The sequence below is a fragment of the Pelophylax lessonae genome (assembly GCF_965119305.1).
Source record: "Pelophylax lessonae genome assembly, chromosome: 2".
In the NCBI taxonomy this organism is placed as follows: Eukaryota; Metazoa; Chordata; class Amphibia; order Anura; family Ranidae; genus Pelophylax; species Pelophylax lessonae.
In genome coordinates, this window is record NC_138769.1 from 211,916,451 (window position 1) to 211,934,500 (window position 18,050).

At 43.5% G+C, this 18,050-nt stretch overlaps 1 protein-coding gene across 1 annotated transcript in view; it reads left to right on the plus strand.

Moving 5' to 3' along the window:
* Window positions 1-18,050, plus strand: part of LOC309547665 (amine oxidase [flavin-containing] B-like) — a 151,447-nt gene that overhangs the window by 69,784 nt on the left and 63,613 nt on the right. The window contains exon 9 of the mRNA XM_082247560.1: window positions 14,912-15,008. Within this exon, the coding sequence (XP_082103686.1) occupies window positions 14,912-15,008 (97 nt within the window). The remainder of the gene's footprint in view (window positions 1-14,911; window positions 15,009-18,050) is intronic.

Genomic DNA, 18,050 nt, shown 5'->3' on the forward strand with positions numbered 1-18,050 from the left:
AACAAAACCTCTTATCTGCATTTGTGTTGTGGGTCAGTGACTCTAAGAACTAAAGCAAAAGCATCAGCATGACGGATGGGCAACAAAGATTTTCAGTAGGAAAGATCAACAATGGTTGATCAACAATGGACTCCATTATTTTGTCATGACAGGTTTCCTTTAAACTTACTAAATTTTAAGGGAACTGTGCATAGAAACCTGGATACTTTAGGCAACAGCTTATTTTACCTTTTTTTTTATTTTTCAAATGCTCCCCTTACCCTCGTTTCTGGACAGTAAAAGAGATAACAGATTAAGTAAAGCAGTTACTAGCGCTACTAGAAATAAACATAGCACCAACATACTCCACAGCCAGGTCTGCTGTTAGAAATCATGGGGCCCCACACTGCCTACCTGACATGTACAGAAGGGCTGGCTGTACTGCTTTATCAGTGGCCTTGTCCACAGTATTATTTTGTTTTCCAAGAAACAAAAATATTCTGCTTCGCTCCCAAAAAATTCAGTGTATTGTCCCTAATGCAAACATAAGTACACATAAGGGCTGGTTTTTGCGTATTAACCATGTAGATGGATATGCATGAGCACAAAGAGAAAACCCACACACATGTTCAGGGTGAACCTACAACATCTATGCAACTTGTGTGCCTTGTGAAAACAAAACTCAGAACCTGACCTCTACATATTGCCTACCTATAATTTTCTAAACGTTATCTGTAAAAAAATGAAATATAGCAGAAAATCATGGTACTCATAGGTGCTGTGTTCCAATTGTTGATAAGAGCCAAGCAATGAGTTTTCATGGTAGAAAATATCTGGCTTGTTCAGGCATCCATAATTCATTTAGAAGAATGATATTGCTATCTACAGTGTGATGGGTCTTATCTCACTTTCTGACACTTGGCTCACTTTACAGTGTAATCAGAAAGTAACAGTAGTTGACACTACATCCCCTCAATCACATTTGTAGCTGTCCCAATATACTGTATATATGACATGTTTTTTTTTTCTGCAATTAACGCTTTTTACTGAATGTCAAGTCAACTGATGCAACTATCATAGAAGATCTCATAAGGCTTTACCTAAACCCTTCAAAACAGAATATTAATAACATCACTTGCTTTAGTATAAAGCAAAATATTAGTGACCACCAATTATATACAATCAAACCAAAAGTGCAAAACAATCAGAATATAATGCAATCCAGTGACTTAAGTAATAATGTACATATATTTAATAAATAAACGCCCAAAAGTGTAATGTCTACCTTAACCACTTAAGGACCAAGCCTATTTCTGACACATATTGTTTACAAGTTAAATTCAGTATTTTTTGCTAGAAAATTACTTAGAAACTACTTACAAACTACTTACAAACATTACATATATATATATATATATATATATATATATGTGTGTATAGTATCTCACAAAAGTGAGTACACCCCTCACCGTTTTGTAAATATTTTGTTATATCTTTTCAGGATTAAATTAACATGCTAATTAACTCAGCACTTAACCTCCCTGGCGGTCTGATTATTTCAGATTTTAGGTGCTGAAAGTGGTACCATTATTTTGCACGGAAATCTGTTCTGTACATTTTAAAATTCACCTTCCCCTGCAATCCCCCGCCGTCCTCCCCTGCTGTCCTCCCGCTGTGTGCTCGGCCGATGCCGGCATCTGTCTTCTGGTTCCTTTCCCTGTGAGCGTTGCGACACAGGGGAGTGGAATCGTCGGCAATTTCAAAAATGTAAATACACTAAATGACATGATATAAAGTTGTGATCCTAACGGATTACACTGTATCATGCCATTTCACCACAGGATTTCACCTGGTGACTTTTCCAGTGCCCTGCCTGTGCTTTTCCAGTGCTTTGAGCCTGGAAAATGGAGAACGACCATGGCGTCCAAAAAGCGTTCTTTTTGCGGAAAAGCGTTTTTAGACTAACTGGAAAACAGCAACAGCAAAACAGAGTTACTTGAAGAAATGAGCGATAGCGATTTGTGGGAAAATTTGTCATCCGGTACGGAGAGTGACGACAGTGACGATTCTGATGTCTCTTTCTGGCACATCGCTCCGTTGGAAATTGTGAAGAATCATTTGATATACCTCCCAAATTCCACAAGCTATGTGCCAGAAAGAGACATCAGAATCGTCGCTGTCGTCACTTTCCATACCTGATAACGAATTTTCCCATGAATCGCTAAAATAAGTGAAATCCATACTTTCTGTGATCCATGGCTGGGCAATGAGAATATCTTCTTCTTTTCCCAAGCCCTTGAACTGCAGCTGGGAAGCTGAGCAGGCTGCTCCATCTCCCATAGTTTTATTCAGCTGCTGAACAGACGCCTTCCTCCATCCAAGCTCATCCTGTGCAGAAACAGGTACGTCAAGGTCAGTCAACACTTGCTGCATCCGCCATAAGAGCTCCGCTTCCATAGCTGCAGGTGTAGATGAGCAAAGCACACTATTACTCTGCTACATTGCCGACTCTTCAGCTAGGATTTCCAGACTGTTGGTTGGTACTTTTGGATAATCCCAGGCAAAGGGAACCTAGACATGTTGCTGAGCAGAGTCTAGCAGCCGTCTGTAGGTGATCTCCAGCTCCCATTCCTGATTGGCTAGAAATACAAATCTTCCAGTGCACTTCCAAGACATTCAGAATCTGTTCTCTGTATTCCAAGATTTCCTCCAAACACCACTCCAAATTGCTCTCAAAGTCAGGGTCCTCGGACAGCCTCTCTAATAACAGCAACAGGCCACCATAGCAAAAGCCTTCCGTTGGGCTGTCGTCCACTGTCCATGGGCACATTTGGGTTACATACCAGCGGAGGGCTCTGTAGCTCTCGCCCAACTACATCTCTGCCTATACCAGCCTGCTTAACCCCGCTTTCGATTCCTTGTGTGGATGTCTCCCCAAAAACACCATTCGCACTAGGTACTGCGAACAGTACCTTTCCTGGATGGGGGGGAGAATTTTTTCCTTGGTGTCGCTGTTCGTGGGCTAGCACCTCCTTCCAGAGTTCCCAGCGGATAGAATCATACCATCCCAGCAGGACCTGCTCTTACACTGGTCCCTTGTGCTGTATCTGCATCTCTCGCAACCTACTTCCAAATTCCTCTTCCATAGGGGCTGGTATCTGAAACTCCCCTCTTTTACTATCCGGACCTTGGATCCCAGTGGAGGTTTGGATGTCCCAGACTGCAGGAAGCATACCACCGCATGCCACCAATGTGACGGAACTGACCCACACTGTGTTTGAGTGCTTCCATCGGTATACCAATTCCTTCATTCTTGAACATAGATATCAGATATTATAGCCACACTGCATACAAGACTAGCTGACAAATAGCTTGTATGAGATCTGGAACTCTTATTGAACAATCTCACACAGAATATATATACCCCACCAGGTCAGGGGAGCCTAATTACATTATCATAAGCAGATGAAATTGTATACAGAAATAGGAATGTGATTGGCCAAAGCATGCACCCTGACCTCATGCTTTGGCCAATCAAATGATCTCTGCCATGATTGGACAAAAGGCAGGCTGCCTTTAGCAAGTACACGCCCCACACTACATAAAGGCTGCTCACGCAGCCACAGCGTGTAGTGTGATTGTGTGGGCAAGGAGACAGGGAGAGGAACGTGTTTGAGGCAGGGAGAGAGTAGTTTTTTTTGCAGTTTGTCAGAGAGTGCAGTGAGACATTAATAGCAGGGAGGGAGAGGATCATCGGTCACTTGCGTATACCCTATATCCATCACATATCTATTTATATATAGGGCTATTGATTACATCATATCAGCTGATAAAGTATTTTATTGGTCAATTGCGTATACCCTATATCCATCACATATCTATCTATATATAGGGCTATCGATTACATCATATCAGGTGTTAGAGTATTTTATCGGTCACTTGCGTTTACTGTATATCCATCACATCTCTATCTATATATAGGGCTATTGATTACTAGGGATGATCGAACTTTTGAAAAGTTCCGTTGGACCAGAACACCCGAATTTCCCAAAAGTTCGGTTCGGATTCCAGAACCCCATTGAAATCAATGGGACCCGAACTTCGGGAATCAAAAAACACAATTTTGAAGCCCTAAAACCCAATAAATGCCCCTAAAAAGTGGCTAGGGTTTGGAGTCATGCCCCAGGGACTATGAATCAGGCAAAAAAAAGTTCTTAAAAATTGTCGTTTTTGATAGAGAGCCAATTATTGAAAAAATTGAGAAACAAAAAAAAAGAGATTTCTTTGGATTTAGTGTCTGGGGGGTCTAAAAAGTGTACCTGTGAAGTTTCAGCTCTGTAGCATGTCCAGAACCAGAAAAAAAAAATGATTATTTTTCTTAGAATTTCAGTAGTGCAGGGATGGCGTTACCCTTCTTTCACACCTGGGCGTTTTTGTTTCAGGTGTTTTTCAGGCGTTTTTTGAAGGCGTTTGGAGGCAGGCATGACATCTGAACTTCTGTATAGGGGTATATATATATATATATATATATATGTGTGTGTGTGTGTGTGTGTGTGTGTGTGTGTGTATATATATATATATATATATATAAATATAAATATATGTGTATATATATATATATATATATATATATATATATATATATGTGTGGATATATATATGTGTATATGTGTATACCCCTAACCCAGAATCTGCATAGTGGGGTCACCCTGACATGGCAGAGTGGGGTCACCCTGGCATGGCAGAGTCAGGTCACCCTAAACTACACTACAGTCACCCTGACATGGCAGAGTTCGGTCACCCTGGCATGGCAGAGTCAGGTCACCCTAAACTACACTACGGTCACCCTGACATGGCAGAGTCAGGTCACCCTAAACTACACTATGATCACCCTGACACTTAAAAGTATCCCTACAAAAACTAGATTATTGAATCTAACTATAGTGGTATATAGTACCCTAACTACACTGCATATCCCTTTCCTCACGCTAAAAGAACAGCTCCATACAGCAGAAGATAATTGCAAAATGACACTGGAGTTTTACAAGCAGCAGGAGAAACACAAATGCTTCCACTCTCTTCCACAGACTCTGTATTACAGTGCTAGAGGTTTGGCGGGGCTATGTTATATACTGGGGGGCGTATTCACTCTTGATTGGCCTCTGGACCCGTAGTCACTCCAATCACATTCCTAGCAGACTCCTGCGCCCTCAATTGTTTTACTGATGTTTCTGGTCAAATCACGGGCTTTTAAAGCCCAGTTCCTGTCCCATTGCATTTTGGGCGGTTCTGGTGACCGGATTCCGAACTTTTACTGCACAAAGTTCGGAATTCGGCCGAATTTCGAACACCCAGTGTTCAGGTCGAACCGATGGTCGACCCGAACCATTCGATCATCCCTATTGATTACATCATATCAGGTGATTGAGTACTTTATCGGTCACTTGTGTATACCCTTTACCCATCACATATCTATCTATATATAGAGCTATCGATTACATCATATCAGGTGATAGAGTAATTTATCAGTCACTTGCGTTTACCCTATATCCATCACATATCTATCTATATAGAGGGCTATCGATTACATCATATCAGGTGATAGAGTATTTTATCGGTCACTTGCGTATACTGTATATCCATCACATCTCTATCTATATATAGGGCTATTGATTTCATCATATCAGGTGATAGAGTATTTTATCGGTCACTTGCGTATACCCTATATCCATCACATATCTATCTATATATAGGGCTATCGATTACATTATATCAGGTGATAGAGTATTTTATTGGTCATTTGCGTATACTGTATACCCATCACATCTCTATCTATATATAAGAATATCGATTACATCATATCAGGTGATTAAGTACTTTATTGGTCACTTGCGTATACCCTATACCCACCACATCTCTATCTATATATAGGGCTATCGGTTACATCATATCAGGTGATTGAGTACTTTATAGGTCACTTGCATAGATCCTATACCCATCACATCACTATATACTGTATATATAGGGCTATCGATTACATCATATCAGGTGATAGAGTATTTTATTGGTCACTTGCATATACTGAATATTCATCACTTCTCTATCTATATATAGGGCTATTGAATACATCATATCATGTCATTGAGTATCTATCAGTCAGTTGTGTATACTCTATATTGATCTCTATCAACATCATGTTCGAAAGGCCAAGACAAGAAGAGGCAAACGCTCACAGGCCATGAAAAGAGGGCAAGCAGCCTCTGTGTCCACTGTGAAAATTGGTGGTCACAGTCGACATGGTGCATCCTCTGCAGGCGGGGCATGCCTGTCCTTTATTTCCGGTGCTGCCCGTGTTATTCAGCCACAACATGTGGAAGAGTTGGTGGAGTGGATAAATAAGCCGTCCTCATCTTCCTCGTCCTCTGACACCCACGCTCACAGTAGTTTGCCTTCCACCGCAGCTGGCAAAGTGGCCCGTTCCACAGGCTCCTTCTCCACGGCTTCTCCTTCTGTCGCCCCACCATCACGCACGGAGGTGTCGCCTGAACTATTTAATCAAAGTGTCAGTGACATGCTGCTGGAGTATGCGCAGCAATTTGAAATCTGTGATGTTGGTTCACAGGTTGATGAAGGGAATAATGTGAGCCTAGAGAGAGGCGGTGACAATGACGGATAAGAAACCAGCAGTCATGTTGCCACAGTTGAAGCATTCTGCCAAGTTTGCTCCAGTGATGAGGAGGGAGGGAATGATGAGTTGACTGACTGTACTTGGGTGCCTGACAAGATAGAGGAGGAGGAGGCACAACACCAACGAGGCAGGATGTGCTCCAGGGGCCGCCATAGGAGTAGCCAACCTATTGCGCCACAGCACAGAGCTCCACAGGTGCAGGGTGCTGCAAACTCCCCGCGGACTCTAAAAAGTTCATTAGTGTGGGCTTTTGTTCAGCACATGTGCAGTAGACCACAGCGCTGCTGTTTGCAACATCTGTCTAAAGCGGATCAAGCATGGCCAGAACACCAGCCGCTTGGGCACCACATGCTTGACAATGCATATGACGACCTGCCATGCAGTCCGTTGGCAACAGCACCAGAAAGAGCCACCAGAGCAAAACAAGCATACATCACCTTGCTCCTCATCTGTGATCCCTAAACCTACTATACCTCATGCCTTCTCAAATACCAGCATTGAGAGGGATGATGGTATAGCAATGAGTGGCACAGAGACTTGCACCCAATCTGCCAGCAGTACACCACTGCTTGATTTGAGCAGCAGGCAAATTTCACGACCCCATTTTTTGAACCGTAGAAAGAAATACGGTCCCAGCCATCCACATGCTCAGCGTCTTAATGCTAGCTTGGCCAAATTGCTAGCATTACAATTGCTGCCTTTTCATCTGGGAGACTCTGCTCCCTTTGGCAAATCTGTAGAATGTGCTGCATCACAATGGCAGGTCCCAAAAAGGAATTTCTTTTCGCGTAAGGCCATTCCTGCTCTCTACCGTCATGTGGAAGGTAGTGTTTTGGCCTCATTGGACAGAGCGGACAGCAGGAAGGTGCACATTACTGCTGACTCTTGGTCCAACAGGCATGGACAGGGACGTTACATTTCGTTCACGGCGCACTGGGTAACTCTGCTGGCAGCTGGGAAGGATGCATGACAGGGTTCGTTGTTGCAGCTTGTTTTGCCACCACGCCTCCAAAAAGCTGGTGCTGGTTCTGCCACATCTGGCTACTCCACCAGACCACCACCACCTCCTCCTCCTCCATGTCCTCTTCTGCTCAATTGTCCTCTGAAGCAGCAGTGCTCCCTAAGTGTTCAAGGGGCTATGCAAGCAGTCAAGCTAAAAGATACCAATACCGTGCTTCAGTTGGTCTGTCTAGAGGATAGGAGACACACCGGTGCAGAGATTCTGTCAGCTCTGCAGGGGCAGGCTCAGAGATGGTTGACGCCATGGCAGCTTGAGCCAGGAATGGTTGTATGCAACAATGGCACCAACCTTCTCTCCGCCCTCCAACAGGGACACTTGACACATGTTCCATGCTTGGCACATGCTATGAATCTGGTGGTGCAGCGTTTCTTGACCAGATACCCGGGCTTCCAAGATCTCCTGAGGCAGGCCAGAAAAGTATGGGGCCATTTCCACCATTCGTACAATGCCAGTGCTCGCTTAGCTGACATCCATGGGGAATTCAACCTGCCCACCAACCGCCCCCATTTGTGACATGCCCACCAGGTGGAACTCAATGTTGGCAATGCAGCAGCGGCTGCACACGCAGCAGAGGGCCATCAATGAGTACCTGTGTGAGCATGGCACAAGGACAGGGTCAGGGGAGCTTGGCTTTTTTTCACCACGCCAGTTGCTTTTGATAAAGGATGCATACACTGTCCTGTCACCATTTGAGAAGGCCAAAAGGATGGTGAGCCGGGACGATGCATGCATCAGTGACACTATCCCTCTAGTCTACGTACTGGAGCACACACTCCGTTAAATCATGGACAGGGCACTTGAGGCAGAATAGCGGAAGGAAGAGAAGGACTTTCATTCCTCACAAGGCCCCCTTTATGCAGATATCATTCCTGCAGGGCCACAAAACACACAGGAGGAAGAGGAGGAGGAGGATTTTGGCAGCATGGATGTAGAGGATAGCATACAGCAGTCTTCAAGGGATGGTTTTGATTCCCCAGAATCCCCAGGAGTTGTACGTGGTTGGGGAGAGGTTGCTCCTGCTGACAATGCCTCCTCCAACTTACGTTGCATGGGCTCCCTGATTATGCAAAGCCTGCAAAAGGAATCGAGGATTTGTGCTATCTAGGAGAGGGATAATTACTGTTTGGCAACCCTTCCTAAACCACGTTACAAGGGTAAAGTTGCAGAGCTCATCCTGCCTTTGCAGAGGGAGCAGAGGATGAAACATCTTGAGGAGGCGTTTAAAAAATTTGTGTACCACCTTTCCAGACACTGGGAGGTCGACATTCTCTGGACGTGTTTCTGAGGCATCGTTCAGCCAAAGGAGGAGCGGTGGAGAAGGCGGGCGGCCGACCGATGCCTTTAACCACTTAAGCCCCGGAAGATTTTACCCCCATTCCGACCAGGGGGTATTTTGCGATTCGGCACTGCGTGACTTTAACGGACAATTGCGCGGTCGTGCGACGCTGTACCTAAACGGCGTCCTTTTTTTCCCCCAACAACAGAGCTTTCTTTTGGTGGTATTTGATCACCTGTGCGATTTTTTGATCACGCGCTATAAACAAAAAAAGAGCGTAAATTTTGCAAAAATAGCAATATTTTTCACATTTTTTTATATGAAATTCCCCCCCAAAAAAATGTAAAAATCAAAATTTTTTAACATTTTCGGCCAATTTGTTTTATGCTACCTATGTTTGGTAAAAAAAATCGCAAAAAGCGTATTTTGATTGGTTTGCGCAAAAGTTATCGCGTTTACTAACAAAGGGAAAGATTTTTGTCATTTTTGTTGTTTTTTTTTTTAACGCGTAATGGCGGCGATCTGCGATTTTTTTTGCGGTACTGCGACATTGCGGCGGACAGATCGGACCCTTGACTGACATTTTTTACACTTTTGGGGTTACCAGTGACATTTCTACAGTAATCAGTGCTATATATATGCACTGTTACTGTAAAAATACACTGGTAGTGAAGGGGTTAACTTTATTTGGGAGGGAGGGGCTGTGTGTGTCCCTAGGGGCGTGCTTTCTACTGTGATTGGCTGTGGCTTGAGCTGTAAGGACACTGATCAACGGATCTACATAGTAGATCCATGTGATCAGTGTCTTTACAGCGAGGAGAATGACAGGTCGCTTGTTTACACAAGCTGCCTGACATTCTCCCTCTCCCCCGCCGATCGCCGAGTGGCCGGCGGACATCGGGTCTGCTGGTCACACGCGCGGGGGGGTCCGTGACCACGCAGGAGCGGGAGCGCGCCTCCGGCGGCGCGCGCTCGCTCCCTAGACCCTCACAAGCAAGCAACGTAGCCCTACGTTAGTTTGCCTGTGAGGGGCTGACCACCGACGTAGATAGTCGTGCGGCGGTCGGCAAGTGGTTAAACAGTGTCCTCAGCAGCACCCAGGGCTGTTAGGTTTAAGCATCCATCGGTAGTGTCTCCATCATATGGTGCATGATTATCTAGGCACAAGAGCAGACTTGGAGACCTTTCCAACTGAGCATCCACTGGGTTACTCGTCTTGAGGATGGACCACTTGCCAGAACCTGCTCAATATGCAATGGAGCTACTGGCCTGTCCTGCTTCCAGCGTGCTTTCTGAACAGACGTTCAGTGTTGCTGGAGGTTTTGTGACGGACAAAAGAGTGCGTCTGTCCACAGACTCTGTTGACCAGCTGACTTTTATCAAAATAAACCAGTCCTGGATCAACAAGAGCTATCAAGCCCATGATGCTGATGTAACTGATGTAACTGATTTAATTTTCTAGGGGTCTGCCATCCCTTGAAGACTGCATATGCTGCCTATCCTTTTCTTCTACCTTGATTCTGCTAACTTCCAACAATGTTTTTGGTTTAGGTCACTACCAACCCCCAAGGCCTAATTTTTCTGCACTTGTATGACAGGTGCACACAATTTAAATGTTGTATGTCATTTTTAACAGCAGGCCCTGTCCCTGTGCCCTGCTAACTGTGAGGGGTTATGGTGTTCAAACACCACAAACACCAAAGGCCCAATATTTTTGCACCTGTATGACAAGTACATGCAATTTCAAATTTGTATGGAATTCTTACCAGCAGGTCCCATTCCTGCGCACAGCATGAGTAACTGTCAGGGGTTGGTTACGGTGTTCAGGAGCCACCAACAGCAAAGGCCCAATTCTTGGAAACTGTATAGTATATGCAATTTCAAATTTGTATGTAATTCTTACCAGCAGGTCCCATTCCTGCGCACAGCAAGAGTAATTGTCAGGGGTTGGTTACGGTGTTCAGGAATCACCAACACCAAAGGCCCAATTTTTGGCACCTGTACAGTACATACAATTTCAAATTTGTATGGAATTCTTACCAGTCGGTCCCATTCCTGCGCACAGCAAGAGTAACGTCAGGGGTTGGTTACGGTGTTCAGGAACCACCAACAGCAAAGGCCCAATTTTTGGAAACTGTATAGTATATGCAATTTCAAATTTGTATGGAATTCTTACCAGCAGGTCCCATTCCTGCGCACAGCAAGAGTAATTGTCAGGGGTTGGTTACGGTGTTCAGGAATCACCAACACCAAAGGCCCAATTTTTGGCACCTGTACAGTACATACAATTTCAAATTTGTATGGAATTCTTACCAGCAGGTCCCATTCCTGCGCACAGCAAGAGTAACTGTCAGGGGTTGGTTACGGTGTTCAGGAACCACCAACAGCAAAGGCCCAATTTTTGGAAACTGTATAGTATATGCAATTTCAAATTTGTATGGAATTCTTACCAGCAGGTCCCATTCCTGCGCACAGCAAGAGTAATTGTCAGGGGTTGGTTACGGTGTTCAGGAATCACCAACACCAAAGGCCCAATTTTTGGCACCTGTATAGTACATACAATTTCAAATTTGTATGGAATTCTTACCAGCAGGTCCCATTCCTGCGCACAGCAAGAGTAACTGTCAGGGGTTGGTTACGGTGTTCAGGAACCACCAACAGCAAAGGCCCAATTTTTGGAAACTGTATAGTATATGCAATTTCAAATTTGTATGGAATTCTTATCAGCAGGTACCGTTCCTGCACCCAGCAAGCGTAACTGTGAGGGGTTACGGTGTTCAAGCACCACCAACAGCAAAGGCCCAATTTTTGGCACCTGTATGACAAGTACATGCGATTTCAAATTTGCATGGAATTCTTACCAGCAGGTACCGTTCCTGTGCCCAGCAAGAGTAACTGCGAGGGGTTGCAGTGTTCAGTCACCACCAACAACCAAAGCCCAATTTTTCTGCACCTGTATGACAAGTACATGCAATTTCAAATTTGTATGGATTTTTTAGCAGCAGGGCCTGTTCCTGTGCCCAGCAAGAGTAACTGCAAGGGGTTACGGTGTTCAGGCACCAAAAATTTTGTTGGTAGCTAAGTTTCGGCTTTTTGGTTGTTCAATTTTTGACTTTCAAATGTTTATAGCTGTTGGTTATGGGTGAGCTTCGAGTCAACATCTCTCTGCCCCTCCCACCCCAAAGCACCTTTCTCCCATGTTGATGTGGACAGGGGTCTCTTCCCGATAACCGTGGGCTGTGGGTGTCTGCGGGGGGAGGCTGATCGGAATCTGGAAGCCCCCTTTAACAAGGGGGCCCCTAGATCCCGCCAACCTATGTGAATGGATATCGGGTACATCGTACCCCTACCCATTCACCAAAAAAGTGTACAAATAAAATAAAGACAAAAGCCAGTTTTGGAAAAGTCCTTTATTAAAAAATAAACAAATAGTGTCCCCCACCCACCTGCCCGAAAAATAGAAAAAAAAAAGAAGAAGCTCCTGCTTCTCTGGATGCTTCCCATTCTATGAGCTGTTTGACAGCTCTTTTATAGGGATCTAATGTCACAAGCCGCCCCACAATGCACTGCTCAGGTGCAGTGAATAAATTACTGCCATCATGTAATTTTTTCACTGCACCTGAGCAGTGCATTGTGGGGCGGCTCGTGACATCAGATCCCTATAAAAGAGCTGTCAAACTCAAAACAGCTCATAGCGTAGGAAGCGTCCAGAGAAGCGGGAGCTTCTTTCTTTCTTTCTTTTGTTTCTATTTTTCGGGCGGGCGGGCAGAAAGGCGGGCGACTGATCATCGAGGGACACAATTGTTTTATTTTTTAATAAAGGACTTTTCCAAAACTGGCTTTTGTCTTTATTTTTTTGTACACTTTTTTGTTTAATGGGTGGGGGGGGGGGGTAGGCCGGGATCTGGGGGCCCCCTTGTTAAAGGGGGCTTCCAGATTACGATTAGCCTCCCCCCCACAGACCCCCACAACCACAGCCCATGGTTGTCGGGAAGAGACCCCTGTCCCCATCAACATGGGGGCAAGGTGCTTTGGGGTGGGGGGGCAGAGCCCCTCCTGTCCCAATGCACCCACCCCCCATGTTAAGGGCATGTGGCCTGGTATGGTTCAGGAGGGGGGCCGCTCACTCGCCCCCACCTCCATCCTGGCCAGCCAGGCTGTGTGCTCGGATAAGGGTCTGGAATGGATTTTAGGGGGAACCCCACTCCGTTTTTTTTAATTCTGGTGTGGGGTTCCCCTTAAATCTATACCAGACCCAAGGGGCCTGATATGGACTGAGGGGGGGACCCCACACCAGTTTTTTTTTTTTTTCATTTTTTTATATGTATTGCCGGGAGCCGACAATACAGCCGCGAGCAAGTTTAAATGACATTTTTTCCTTTAGAAATGTCAGTATTGTTGCAGCAGCCTACAAACATCGTACAAATGCACTACTTTACAGGCACATTAAGGGGGCCCCCCAGGCACGATATTTAAAGGAATTTTTCATTTTTATTGTTTCACTTTAAGCATTATTAAAATCACTGCTCCTGTAAAAACGATTGTTTTAAAACATTTTTTGCATTGATTCATGTCCCCCAGGCCAGAACCCAAGTTGCCATACACTTTTTTGGGCCAATAACTTGCATTTAAGCCTTTAAAATTGTTCATGTCCCATAGACTTTAATGGAGTTCGCATGTTCACAAGAACATTTCCCCTGTTCAAGATGTTCTGGTGCGAACCCAACAGGGGGGTGTTCGACTCATCACTACTGTTGGTGTGTGGGTAGTTTTCACTTTAAATAAATATCATTTTAAAGATATACATACATGGTGTCTGGTCTCAGTTTCTGTGTGTAGCTACATATATATAATCACCCAGCTGCTGAATCCTGACATAAGATGTACATTACACTTTTGAAAGTTTATTCATTAAAAAAATGTAAACTATTACTTGTTACTTATTACTTAAGTCACTGGATTACCATACGAATGGAAAAGCTTGTCTACCAACACAGGGGATGCTACATAAATATGATATGGGCTTCCTGGTTGAGTGTCCCTGGATTAGCACCAGCGGACTTGGTCATGGACCGCCTACTAGGTCTGAATGCCGATTGATACCCTATTCTTGCTGATGCATACATACAATATTTCCAGAATTGGGGCTCTGGTTACTACTTTAATGCAAAGATCTCACATGTACATGCATGCACACTGTAACATGATGCTGCTGAAGTTGTGTCTGTATCTATATTTTATACAAATCCATCCGACTATATTGTACTTGCTTAATGTTAATAAAGTAGATTTCTGTATTTAAAAAAAAAGTCACTTCTATTCTGATTCTGATAGTTTTGCACCATTGCTATGATTGTAAATAATTGGTGGTCAGTGTCATTAATATTTTGCTTTATACCAGAGCAAGCGCTATTTATTATTTTCTGTTCTTTGGAGGGCTTAATTGTTAGTTAATAATAGCTAATACAGTGCACTGGTCTAACACTTTATCCGTGGCACAGTTCACTAATTATTTATTTACCTTGACCCTGATTTTAAGATACAGCAAAATGCATGAGAGATGGCTGGCATATCTTTGTCTTTCCAAGAAGGGAGTTTGTTCTGACAGCTTTCTTTATGGGTGAAGTAAATGTCAGATTTCGAACATACTTATGAACTCACCCTCAATGAATCAATGGAATAAGTTTTACATGTACTTAATTTGCATGGCAGACAACTATTAGACAGTGTAATAATTGCCTCTAAAGAGAATATTGATGCAGTTCATAATACCACCTGAAGTATAGTTTTCCCTGCTACTCCTACACTTAATCTCATACAGTTCTGCTGCTGTATGTACCCAGCTGTCTAGAAGTTTTGTTACTGCCCGAATTGTAGGTGACTTTATATCAAAGTTTCATATGTGTTTAGAATTATTAGTAATAATATGTACTACTTAATTTATTAGGGTTCTGTGGGTGTATGATGATTGAAGAAGAAGAAACACCAATTGGATTCACCTTGGATGACACCAAACCTGATGGTTCTGCACCAGCCATCATAGGGTAATATAAAAATAGGTGATAAACACCTAATTTCATTTCATTTTATTACAGTTGAACACTAGTCACAAGCATTTTTCCTTTAAATATATAAAATTATATTCAAAAGGGGTGCCAAGCTCCTAAATGCTAAGTGGGGTCCCCCAGGGTTCTGTCCTGGGGCCAATCCTGTTTAATTTATTCATAAATGATCTAGAGGAGGGGATATCTAGTACAATCTCAGTATTTGCGGATGATACTAAACTAAGCATGCCAATATCTTCTATGCAAGATGTGGAAACCTGACAAGCGGACCTGAACAAAATAATGGGGTGGGCAACTACATGGCAGATGAGGTTTAATGTTGAAAAATGTAAAGTAATGCACTTGGGTGCCAGAAACCAGAAAGCAAGCTACTCACTGGGGGGGGGGGGGGACCTCTGGGTGAATCTGAGATTGAAAAGGACCTGGGGGTACTGGTAGACAACAGGCTTGGAAGTGGCATGCAATGCCAAGCCGCTGCAAGCAAAGCCAACAGAATACTGGGATGTATAAAAAAGGGGATTCACTCCAGAAATAAAGAGATTATTCTCCCACTCTAAAAGACTCTGGTCCGGCCACATCTGGAGTATGCTGTCCAGTTCTGTGCACCGGTCCTCAGGAAGGATGTACTGGAACTGGAAAGAGTCCAGAGAAGGGCAACAAAAATAATTAGGGGAATGGAGGACATCAGCTATGAGGAAAGACTACAAGCACTGAACTTATTCTCTCAGAGAAGAGACGATTGAGGGGGGATATGATATCAATGTACAAATACTGTACTGGCGACCCTAGCATAAGGAACAAACTATTCAGAGAAAGGGAATACAATAAGACACGTGGCCACTCACTAAAACTAGAGGAAGGGCGGTTTAACTTTAAAATACGTAGGGGGTTCTTCACTGTAAGAGCAGTAAGGATGTGGAATTCTCTTCCGCAAACAGTTGTATCAGCAGGGAGCATCGATATTTTCAAAAAAATATTAGATGGGCACCTTAAAGACCACAACGTACAGGGGTATACAATGTACAGTTAACAGCAAACACACACACACACATCATAGGTTGAACTGGATGGACTGATGTCTTTTTTCAACCTCACTAACTATGTAACTAGGTAACTAATGTGCTAGTATCCCTTTAAATCTGCTTTCATAGCAATTTTCAGAATCAGCATATCCTATAAAACCATATATAACATTAAAAAACAAAACAAACAATGCATTAGTCCATAAAGTGTCCTTTGGTATGGACTTTCTTGCATATGCTCAATCTTTCACAAAAAAACGTCTTGCGTTCACTGTCAGTGGATCTATGGAAGTGATCTCTTGTAGATCCCCAGCTCAGGATTCCCCAGGGTACGGAGTCTATGCCCCAGCCTGCTTCTTCACCAGGGCCCCTGATGATAGGGATGGACTTGCAGCAAGCTGGAACCAGGTCGCGGCCCCTAGGTAGGCCAAGCTGAAGATGCAGAGACCGCTGGCTTCTACAGAGTAGCAGCAGACCAAAGGATATCCAAGAGACAAGCCGAGGGCAGGTCACAAACAAACACAGACAGGAAGATGAAGCCGAGGTCAGTACACAGTAAATCAGATAAAATATACCTTAGGGGTATTCAGATGGGAGCTCTGAATATAGCAAAGTTGCTCAGGCAAGGAGCACTGCACTGAGCACATGTATATATAGGGAAGCAGGCAGGGAGGTGACCCAGGAAGCAATAGAAAGGAAAAGGATATAAACCCACAGTGGAGCAGGCGATGCTCATAGGTGAACAGAGAAGTCAAACACTACATGTGAAAAGAAGCAAGGTTGAAGCACTGCAGCAAGGAGGTAAGAGTATACAAACAAAAACCACGGGCTAACTTGTGACATTCACATATCCAAATGACTGCTTCCTTAATTAGTGTTCACCACTATGTGCTCCAATCATCCACATACATTAGTGATGATCTCCTCATCCGATGTGCCCTCACCTGGGGGATAAGACCAACCAGTGGTCTATATGCACTTTTGTCCCTCTTTGTGGATCTGTTTTATGCTGTTTCACTCCTTTGCTGGCAATCTAAGATTAGAATCCTCCTTCTCTTACACTTATCTCCATATGCCCAAATCATAAAGAGAGAAAATGTTATCTTTTAAAACAACCGTTTAATAAACACTAAGTAAAAAAACACTCACATTTTCCTGGTGTTTAGGTGCACCAAACTGTAAAAAGCATTCAGTCCTCACAGTGCGGGTATAAGCCAATCAGACAGTATTACTGCAGTATGCTCACACTGCGTGCCTCAGCGTGACGACAAATTGGCCCTTCCTCTACGCGTTACGCCACAGAGTCACATGGCTTTCCCAGGGGGATATGGACATGTTTAGAGAGTGTTTATAGGTGTGAGTGACCTGCTTAGTAAGTTTTGCAGTCTTATAGCACTCAACAGCACAACATAGCAGTGCGCAAGTACACACATTTTTAATTGTCATTGAAATCTATACCTCAAAAGCCGTAAAGGATATAAAATACACTTTGTGGGGCTAAATGCCTTTGAAAACCCAGATACTTTTTAAAGGCATTTGTAGTATTGAGATGTAAAATGAGGCGCTGCTACTGATTAGTTAACCCAACATGCAGATATGACAATTTATACAATCTTAAAAATAGGTGATTCCAAAACCCATACTACGATGGGTGTGACTATAATCACTCAAAAGTGCTGTGAATACTGAATAGCAATTGTAATAAATAAATAATAATAATAATATTATCTCAACACGTGCTGTATCCCAATGGTTGCAATATTCTCATAAAAATGACATGGTGTATCACACATTGCAGGTGCCAGAGAACCTCATATACAATATTGAAGGTGCTAAGTGTAAATATCAAAAACTCAATTTATAAATTCCCAATATGGAGAGATGGTGTAAGGTGCTCAGTGTAATAACCCAATTTGTTAAAGATAAAAAGCACTAATAAAATGAAGTTGTGAACAAAAGCGCAATACATAAATTAGTAACACATAGGGCTTGACAGAGG